The sequence below is a fragment of the Zeus faber genome, assembly GCF_960531495.2.
Source record: "Zeus faber genome assembly, chromosome: 16".
Classification (NCBI taxonomy): Eukaryota; Metazoa; Chordata; class Actinopteri; order Zeiformes; family Zeidae; genus Zeus; species Zeus faber.
Window position 1 is genome coordinate 22,865,489 of NC_137202.1, and position 10,294 is coordinate 22,875,782.

General features: G+C 46.4%; 2 protein-coding genes across 2 annotated transcripts; one reads left to right on the plus strand and one right to left on the minus strand.

Moving 5' to 3' along the window:
* Nucleotides 1–207: 207 nt before the first annotated feature.
* On the minus strand, nt 208–5,086 carry mzt1 (mitotic spindle organizing protein 1). The gene is made up of 4 exons (XM_080016848.1): nt 5,045–5,086; nt 4,807–4,910; nt 2,592–2,737; nt 208–669 (listed from the first exon to the last, which is right to left on the minus strand). The coding sequence occupies exons 2-4, from the start codon at nt 4,856–4,858 to the stop codon at nt 646–648; spliced, it is 222 nt and encodes a 73-aa protein (XP_079872974.1). The 5' UTR covers nt 4,859–4,910; nt 5,045–5,086; the 3' UTR covers nt 208–645.
* Nucleotides 5,087–5,099: 13 nt separating this feature from the next.
* On the plus strand, nt 5,100–9,837 carry bora (bora aurora kinase A activator). The gene is made up of 12 exons (XM_080016437.1): nt 5,100–5,223; nt 5,986–6,147; nt 6,236–6,342; nt 6,463–6,508; nt 6,603–6,684; nt 7,005–7,049; nt 7,153–7,209; nt 7,401–7,594; nt 8,426–8,588; nt 8,677–9,329; nt 9,457–9,597; nt 9,705–9,837. The coding sequence occupies exons 2-12, from the start codon at nt 5,995–5,997 to the stop codon at nt 9,723–9,725; spliced, it is 1,662 nt and encodes a 553-aa protein (XP_079872563.1). The 5' UTR covers nt 5,100–5,223; nt 5,986–5,994; the 3' UTR covers nt 9,726–9,837.
* The last annotated feature ends 457 nt before the right edge of the window (nt 9,838–10,294 follow it).

Sequence of the window (10,294 nt, forward strand, 5' to 3'; positions counted from 1 at the left end):
CGGTTTTAAAGAACAGGATCACTACCGCACAGATCCAAACCCGTTTTGCAAAATGCTAGGAATGCTAAAAGGAAAAAATATTTGTTTTGAAGTCCCATAATAATTGCGTGCGGCTGTTTCTGGGTAAACTGGGGAAACTGCTGATTATAAAAATGTGTCATGTATGTAGCACCAGACCACCGCAGGAGATAAATAAAGAAGCCACACTACCACCTGGTGGCGGTTTATTGGAACTTCATATATAAATGATGAACATCAAGTCAAGATACAACCTCATTTCAGTGCGCCAGAGAAATCAAATGCAATACAATACAATGCATCACAAATGACTGAGCGTCACCCCCTAACACGGGGGATTTGAAAGTTGAAATATCAGCTTTCAAAACATAAAAAGGAAACCTTGAAAGCTCCTGAACTTCTGAGGCAGGAGACGGGAGGAATCCTCAACGTCTTGAATCGCAGAACGGATGCTCTGTCCGTGTCATTAACCCCTGCATGTGCAGATGCTAAAGACCCCCCCCACCCCACCCTACCCGGCCCCCACCCCCGGGGAACCGGACTTCTCATTGGTCGGAAGGGAGGGGTGGGGGGCACTGGGTCGCATTCTCTTCAAGGCTCCGAATGGAAGGCGGTCCGCAGGAATCTTCAGTTAGTGCAGTTTTCTGAAGCCTGAAAATGGATATAAAGAAAAGAGTGATTTCGTATTAATGCACAAGATACAATACATTGGCTGATCGCCCCCCCCCCCCCCCCATTTTTTTTTTTGGGGAATCGTGCATTCCGAACACAGTGGGCTCAGATTCACAAAAATGTAAAAAAAAAACAAAAAAAACAACAACAACCTCCCTTCTTCCTCTATTGTTGTTGAAAAATGACAAAAAAGTTTTTTATAAATATCATACAACTTGTGCAATAATAACATTTAGAATAACACGAACTACACTGTAATAAGATAGTTAGTACATAGTAATAACCCATATTTATACCAATACACCCGTAACAATAATTCATCCTGTGCATAGTGTTGCATTTTGTATATTCTGTATATTTTTATGTATCTGACTATTTGCTTTGTATTTTCTTGCCATTTTTATATATTTGACGACTATAACTAAATTCTCCACAATTGTCTGTGGAGAAACACACCAAACTTCGCCAAAAACAAATTCCTAGCACCGTATATGTAAATGAACCTGGCGGATAAAACTGACTCGGATTCTAAACCGGGTGCTCGTGTTGTTTTCGGCACAGGTAGACGCCTCGTCATCACTGGGAACCGCGCGCAGTGTTCAGTGTCGTCTGCCGATAAGCCGCGGCCAAAAGCCCCCGGAGGAAGGCATCCTCTCCCCATGGCACATTCAACCAGGAGCTCCCATGAAAGCCCTCGCTGTCGGGTTTGACAGTGCACTCCGGGGCCGTTATACATCATCATTAATCACAGAACAAGCTTTGTTAATATGGCCATAATTACTGTTTTATTAGGTCTACAAATGCACTGAAGCCCTCATTTTTTTTTTTTTTTAAATATGGCATGTCTCGGCACTGCAATTGATTATGCGAAGACGAGGCATTCCTTCTTTTTATTCTTATCTTATTTTTCTTTTCTATTTGTTCTATGCCCAGCGCATTCTCCGGAGTTTGCCGAAAAAAGGCATTTCACTACAGGTATGTACACTGTAATATGTATGTGACAAATAAAGCTTTTAAATCTTGAACCTCAATAGAAGACAATTTCAAAACACGGATGCATTTTGATCAGATCCAAAAATAATTGACGATTCTCACACTTTATGAGGAAATCTGGTTGTACACGTGTCTTTTGAGAGCGGCCCAACCTCTCTATGGACCAAACGGAGCAATACACAGAGCGAGAAACGGACCAGACCAGAAGAATTCACAAGAATGTCGGACAATAAAAACACTTGTCAATTCATTAAATTCCAGGTTGAGCACGTTCAGGGCTACCCCTCTTTTCAAGAAATCCTTTTCTGGGACAGTTTTAATGGCCCGGATTAAAATGATCAATCGTGTGATAGTTGTGAAATTAATTTAAAATTTGAAATGCACTTAAATTTGACCCTAAAGAAAGGTTGTTGTATTTAAAAAGCAGTTCATTGAGTTATAGCTATGCTAGAATTTGATTATTGAAAACAGAAGCCCAAAATATCTCTATCAAAATGTATCTGACGGCATTTTCACCATAAACAAGCCGCCACCATTCTCGTTTCTTCTTTGCATTCAGCCAGTTGCTGAAACAAACAAGCCTGTTTACATGAAACAAATTAAAACATGGATAAAAAAATTATAATAAAAACTACAAGTACAAAATGTTTTTTTCCCCAGGACATTTTGGAACATTTGTCACATTCCATGACTGGAGAACTACATTACAAAATTCCGGGTTACCCAGGGCACACGGGAACCCTGACTTTGGTCGTATCTAATCTGTGTAACGAGTATTGGTCCACGATTATCAATAGACAGAATCTTTCATTTTCATTCACTATTAGTGTAAGACCAACAAAATGAATCTGCGGTTTGAAATTTTAAATATGGAAGTATCACAGGGCTTTTGCAGCCTCTCCACTTACCTTGAGCGAGTCGGAGGCTTTTCGTAGTTCTTTGATAACCGACGACAAGGCCTCTGGATTGATGCCCTGCTCACACAACCGCACACAAATCGATAGTGACTCCATGTCCAAACCCGTGTTTAGCAATCTGGAGATCTCCAACAGCACTAGTAAGGGAAAGGGCAAAAGGCAAGATTTACAATCCTCAAATGTAAATTAAGAGAAACATACATCTGCAAACAAATTTGTTTGAGATATATGCTTTATTTATCCCCAGAGGGAAACTGTGGTGTGCAGTTCAGATCAGCACACATCAAAACAATAAGCAATAATAATAAATAGGGATGCACCTATTTATTGGCTATACATCGGTATCGGCCGATATTGGGCTGGTTGACTGCCATTGGCTTATCGGCAAATAGGATGACATTCACCGATGTTTATCCAGTGTTTCCCCAAACTTAAGACTTTACTTGGGCAGGCTACCTAGCACTGTAACGGACCACCGTTCATTTTCATTGGGACTGCTGCATAGCCGGGTCGGGTCAGAACGGCATCCGTCGTCGGCAAAGTGCTACTCTAACCCAAAGAGTCCAAAAAGAATGGCACACTTTGCAACACAAACTACCTTGAAGGACTCTCAAACTAATTTGTGATTATCCGCTGCGATGGCGCAATATGTCAGTTGTGTGTAAATGCCAAAAATAAGCGATAAAAAAGATCAGTGCCACATTCGGCCGGATGGCTGCTTCTACGCCGCTCGCATTGTTCTCGCCTAACAAGATGCTCACTACAGCAACTAGCGGTAGGAAGATACATTGCAACAATACATCAAAGTTGTCCAACCGCGATCGATTTTAGAAGACACAGACAGAGGAGAAGGGTACAGCTGCAGACCTCTGATGAGGCCCCTAAGTTCTGTGAGCCAATGGGGTTTGAGAATGACCTCCCTCCCGAGGCCCCCGTGCTGTGAGCCAATGGGATAACCCTAACCCATGTTCCGGGTTCTGTGAGCCAATGGTTCGAGCATGGCTTCCTGGTTTCGTTAAATTTACGTTGTCAACTTTCACTGATTTCACCTTATCAGTCCACCAAAATCTGTTTCTGAACATATTTGAGGCGAGAAAAAAACCAATCCAGTTGCTGAATCTTTACTCATATTATACCCCTTTCCCGCTGCACCAAATACCTGGTAACACCTGCTTACATCCCGCATTTGTGATCAGTCGGAAAACGAAAAACCCGGGTCAAATGACCCTTCAATAGACACAGGTTTTAATCGGCTCCGATGTGAACAGGACACCCTGGTTGACCCGCTCATTTTGGTGGCGCAAGAATAGACAGGAATATCCATATATCATTCCATCATCACCTGTACACGCAGCATGCTTCTACTGTCGTGTTGGGTCGACCTGATTCTTTTGAACGGCTCAAAACCACTCCACTTTTGTAAACTATGACCTGGAAAAAGAAAATAAAATACATCCTCCGACCAGCGGGGGGAGGTCTGCACCTCGACCCTGTCCGGACACGGCTCCCTGCAGCGCTCCAAGCAGGAAGTGACGCTGCGTACATGGAACCTCGGAAAACCGGGCCCGAAGCTGCGTTCGCGAGAACTCGGAAAACATCGGAACCGGCCGAATTGTTATCTTAAACATCGGAATCGGCGCAGAATTTCACAATCGGTGCATCCCGAGATAAAGTAATAATCATAGGAAATTTAGAAAAAAGGGGGATTTTTAAAGAATCAAAAAAAAAATGAGAACATGGCGTTATGCAATAAACTTAGAAACTAAACTAAAAATAGAAAAAATGGTAATCAACAATAAAGTGACGACCAATAGAATCATTGGCAATATACCAAAAAAAAAAAAAAAAACTTAACCATGAAGAATAACTTGAGTCTTATCTATTCCCAATCTAAACAAAAAAAAAAAGGGTTATATTTGTTTTTATGGGAAAATGTGGGATTTCTGAAATCCGGTACCTCCCTGGGTGCGTCCTGGAGTGAACGGGCCGACGTCGCAACATAAACGACGAAGTGAACGGTTGACAGACGCCTTCGTCGCCCGACGAATCCCAGCAACCAGGGGGCAACGAACCCAACGACGTCGACAAAAGGTTCTCGACGTCGCCGACCCAGGTCGGATCAATTCAAAACCGAAGACCCCCCCCCCCCCCCAGTGAACACCCAGGTGTGGTCTCCCAGGTAAAAACAGTGATAAGACATATTTACCGTCCATCGTCTCCCGCACCGCGTTGGTGGTAGCGCTCGCCCCGCTGGCCATGGTGACGTTGGCCGACGCTGCAGGTCTTCACCGGCGAGCTAGTTCGCGAAAGCTGCTTATTGCAAACACACCCAAATGCCCATCGTTCAATATTTATTCCAGGGTTAACGTCCCGGTAACCAGACGCATTTCCGTTTGTTCGTTTTCTATTTTGGTTACACAACACAACACGACGGGAAAACGTACCGACGCCGCCGACGACAACCCCCGCGGCCTCCGACGGATGTGACGACGCCCGGCGGAGGAGGTGACGCTCCCATTGGCCAGCGGGCACTTCCGGGTGCTTCCCATTGGCCGGCGAGCTGCGAGGGGAAGTTGAAATACACGTTTGAACGTCAGGCCGCGGCGACGGGGGCGAGGAGAAGGTCGGTTCGTCCTTTATCGATAGGTGATATCGATCATATATCGACGTGTGAACCGGTTGCCAAGTACGATTTCATAGTCTCGGGTGTCGGCGACAAACTCCGTGGACGTTTGCCGGAATCGTTTGCGTAAACAAAGTTGTTAGTGTTGTGTTTAAACGAGGCGGTGGTAGCGACGGGTTTGGCTTTTAATCAAATACGTGTTGAGGTCTGATGTTTCTGTGGGTTTTTTTTTTTTTGTTCCCAATTACATTGTTGTTGTATGGTGTTATTTTTATATTTGTCAACCGTGCTGACCGCCCCCTCCCTCTCTCTCTGTCTCTCTCGGAGAAGTAATGGTGATTAGTTGTTTATTGGTGCGGCCATGTAGAACAGAAAAGCTGTGCTCTTATCGTCCCGCAGGTCGTCCACAGGACAGAGTTGTCGCAGCAGTTCTTGGTGATTTAAGAATGAATAAAGAGTTGCATTGCAGGTTGAGAAGTTGAACCCCACTTGCAGACCAACTCTGTCCTAGATGCAATGGCATTAAATACTCCGTGTTGTATGCCCAGCATGCTGAGAGCACAGGATAAATACACTGAATTTACCATATTGCCAGTTTTCTCCTATTATTATTATTATTATTGCCTTTTGTTTTGGGGTGATCTTCTTGTAACACAGCAATTTTCCTCTGGGAATGAGTACATTTTCTATCTATCTCAGGATCAAATGCCAGAAATCTCTTGTCCTTGATGTTTTCCCCTCTTCTGTTTTATTCCCACTCAGCCACTTGACATGGGGGACCAGGACGAGCTGCAGATCAAACCAGAGCAAACTCCAGGCAAGGCCTTCATCCGGAATCCCTTCGAGAGCCCCAACGATTACCACCAGCTCCGCGAACCCCTGGTGCCGAGCCCCTCCGTCTTCAAGTCCAAGCCCTCCAGAGCTGTGAGTTCCGGCGCCCAGGCACACGGACAGACTGCACAAAGGCGCCAGGCTTGCCGTGACTGTCCTCCTGTCTCTGTCTCCCCCCCAGACCCCAGCCAAGTTCAACTGGTCCATCGAGGAAATGGCGAGCCTGCTGCCGGTGGACATAGACCCAGAGGACATTCAAAGGCAGTCCCTCTATTTAAGTCAGACACGGTATGAATAGAGTATGAATTTTGCCTAACAAGTGTCATCAAATCCTCATGAAATGTCTGAAGTGACCATGACGTTTCAACACTTTTTTTTTTTTTTTTTTTTTCCCCTTTGAATATCCAGGATAGATTCTGATATCGAAGAGAAGCGGCAAAATGCGATTGAACAGGTATGTTTTGAATTAGCATCCGGAAGCCACGTGTGTTGGTTATGGTTGGTAGTTGGTGCGTAATTTTAACAGTTTTTCTTTCCGCCAAATCAAGTTTTTCACCAAAGAAGCCATAGTCCCCTCCCCTTGGGCAGTCCCCGCTTCCCGTAAAACCGTTGAGACTAGCAATAAAGAAAGTAAGTATTCCATTATCCGCTTTCTACGCACTGGTGTGGTTTGATACTGGAGCGTAAAAGAAGTTTATAATCCATTAGGAGCAAAACCAGCTACGACTATGTCTATGTATTATTACAATATGTCATATGAATGTGTATCTTTCTATTATTTAAACTACAAACCAGATTCCAAATCAATCAAATTTGGCCAGCCGGGCCTAACGTAGCCTGTGGCTTCTGTATGATCGTCTTGTGCATCAAGGTGCAAACTTGTGATTTCACGTCATGCGTTTGTGTTGATGTGTTTACGATGCTCTAATTGCCGTCTTCTCCCGTGTTAGGTCCCGCTTCGCCTTTGATTATTGAGAAATCTGAAACGCTCAACGGTTGGTATCGGGGGCAAAATAAAAAAATCTGGATCCTAATTTCATCGAAGTGGACGAAAATAGAAACAGTTTTTCCTAATTTTTCATATATCATGTGTTGCAGTTGCCTGTCAGTCCACACTTTCACTACCTGTGGATTTTGACTTGGAGAGGATTCTCGGTAAGCCTCCAAGATTCAAGAGGTTCATTCGTCACATACATATACATACTTTCATACATATATGCAGTGAAATGTAATGTAAAGCCTCCACTGCCACTCACTTCACGCCATCAAGAATGAGAGCGTAAATCCAAACGCATCGTGTTGGGATTCATTGACGCGGGTGTCTTTCTTTTTTTTTACCTTTTCAGGGGAATATTACCGCTGTGAGGAGGTGAGCGAGGCTGTTCAGGAGAGCCTCAGCTCCTCCTCCCTCCGACGAAAGCTCTTCCTGGATGGCCAGAGTAGCAGCTCGGAGGACTCTGGCCCGTTGAGCCCGGAAAGGAGCAGCTGCTCCTCCAGGGAGCGGAGCTCTCCGAGCGGAGGTGGAGTAGCAGAGCGACCTGTGGGCAGCGGTGAATTTCCTGAGGGAAAAGTGGTTTCCTCCTTTCTCTCCTCCCCGCTGGCCTGCGGTACAACGGTTTCGACCCCATCCACAGTGAGTAGAGCCCTGCACTCCTTGGAAAAGAATGTGTTTGTGAGCATTTCAGAAGCTTAAAGGCTTCTCTCTCGATCTCGATCAGCCACAACATTAAAACCAGGTGAAGTGAATAACATTGATCATCTGTTTCCAATGGCTCCTGTCAAGGCGTGGGGTGTATGAGGCAGCAAGTGAACAGTCAGTTGTTGAAGTTGATGTGTTGGAAGCAGGAAAAATGGTCAAGCGTAAGGATCTGAACCACTTTGACAAGGACCAAACTGTGATGTCTAGACGACTGGTCAGAGCATCTCCAAAACGACACGTCTTGTGGGGTGTTCCCGGTATGTAGTGGTTAGTACCTATCAACAGTGGTCCAAGGAAGGACAACCGGTGAACCGGTGACAGGTTCATGGGGCCCAAGGCTCATTGATGCACGTGGGGAGCAAAGTCTAGCCCGTCTGTTCTGATCCCACAGAAGAGCTACTGGAGCACAAACTGGTGAATAAGTTAATGCCTAAAGTACTTGAACATCCTTGAATTTAATTTTGTAGTGCTAGAATGAACCCTGTGTCAGACTTTTATGTAGACCCCTGAAGAGGACCTGCCAAAACAGAAATAATGGCTTACAAATGGAAGAGGCCTTGAGGAGGGAAGACATTGCAAAGATGTCAATTTGATTTATTGCATAGAATCTAGAAGTGATGGGAGGAGGAAGAAAGGCAAAACAAATTCAAAATGGCCTTCTTTCCGCCGCAGTGTCAGCTCTCCTCCAGTCCAATCGGGCAGGGTCATTACCGCGAGTACAGCCTCGGCAGCATCTCCAGTCCCATGCTCCCGGATCGCTCGTCGCCGGCCGCCGTCACGTCTCCTTCTTTCTCGCCCATTGGTCCCCGGGCGACGCTCACCCCCGCTGGCTCAGGTGAGTCTTCCCTTCCCCGCCAATTTTTTTTCTTCGCAAATCTCAATTGATCAAAAATTTCAATTGATCAAAATGCTCGCTGGTCCAGGACCCCCCCCCCTCACTCTTGTCACAAAATCTGCATTTATCCCTCTCCCATCCTCGGGGGAGAAGAGAGAGCCGAACCTTCTGATTTCTGGTGTTCGTGTCCCACTAGACATGGAAGTCAACTCCTGCACCGAGAGCCCGTACGTGGAGGGCTGCTCTCCCATCCGGAGCTGCTCCCCGCACCAGTTCCACTTCCACAACCTGTCCCACCACCACCACGGCAAGTCCAGGCCCCGGACCCGGACCCGGTGCTGGACCTCCCCTCCACAGATCTCGCCGATCCTCAACCCCAAGCTCCGCGACGGCCAGGCGCCCGGCGGCCTTCTCGCCTCTCCCGCCCCCGCCCCCGCCCTCAACCTTCCCTCCATGGAGCTGGACCCCGCCTCCCCGTCCAAGCCTAGTCTCTGCCTGGAAGGGCCCGAAGAGGGCGCCTCGCCGGGCTGCGGTGAACCCGGGCGCGAGGAGAGGGAGGAAGCGAAAGAGTACGGGGTGGACAGGAGGTTGGAGGACATTATGGAGGCGGAAGAGGAGGCGGGGGGCACACCGGGGCAGCTGACCAGCTCCGTCGTGGTCAACGTGTCCATGGCAGAGAGCTCCCAGATGCTGGTGTCCCTGGCTGACGGGAGCAGCGTACGCTACGACTCGAGCATGCAGGTGGTGGAAACAACAAATGTCATTTTGATGTCCAAGTGCATCGCTCTGTCTTCTTGGTGGCTCTTGTGTTTATTAAGTGCGCACGACTAATGTGTGTGTGTGTGTGTGTGTGTGTGTCTGTGTGTAGGTGGACAGTGGGTACAACACTACCTCAGCGGGCACTGCCAGCCTGATAGACTGTCTCAGCTGGGAGTGTCACAGCAAGGAGTCCTTCAGCTCCAACCTGGCAGACGAGGCCTTACCGTTTCCCAGGAACACCAAAGCTAAGGTGACACAATCGTCGTGACTCTTCACCACGATCGAGCGGCATTGCAAACACACAGACATGACCTCTTTTTTTTTTGGGATTAAAAGTTGAAACCGTTCTCTTCCCAGGTGTTGTACCTTCATCAATGAGCCCCGCTGCAATCACAAGAGCCAGGAACATCCCACTGAAACCCGAAAATAAGGATGGCGCTGCAATCAAACACACGTTTACGCCGATCTCCAAGCGAGTCATGACGAGCCTGTTCGCTTCATACGGTTAATTCGGAGCCGACTCAACTCTGTCGCCTGGGTCTTTTGATGACTTCGACGTGTCCTGGAATCTAGCAAGCAAAGGTTAAGGCTTATTTCGGTTCTATTGAGTCTGGATCAGCATTTTTTAAAGGGGGGGGCTCTCTCCACCCCGACCTTAACACCAATTTAAAGAGCAAATTGAGAATAATGATCTTGACTCAAAGGTTATTTTTAAGACCTGGATAAGCGTGAAACAATTAAGAGATGCTTTTAAGTGTCATTTCTGCACTGCAGCTTGCACAACTGTGACCTCAATGCATTGACTTTCTAGTGGTGCTGATAACAGGTGGAAATGTTTACTTCAACTTTTTTTATATATATATATGCCTTTTTACACTTAATTATGATGGCTGTGTTCAAATGTCCATGTTTTCCTACTCATGGCGTTTTATGAAATAGGGAAAAAC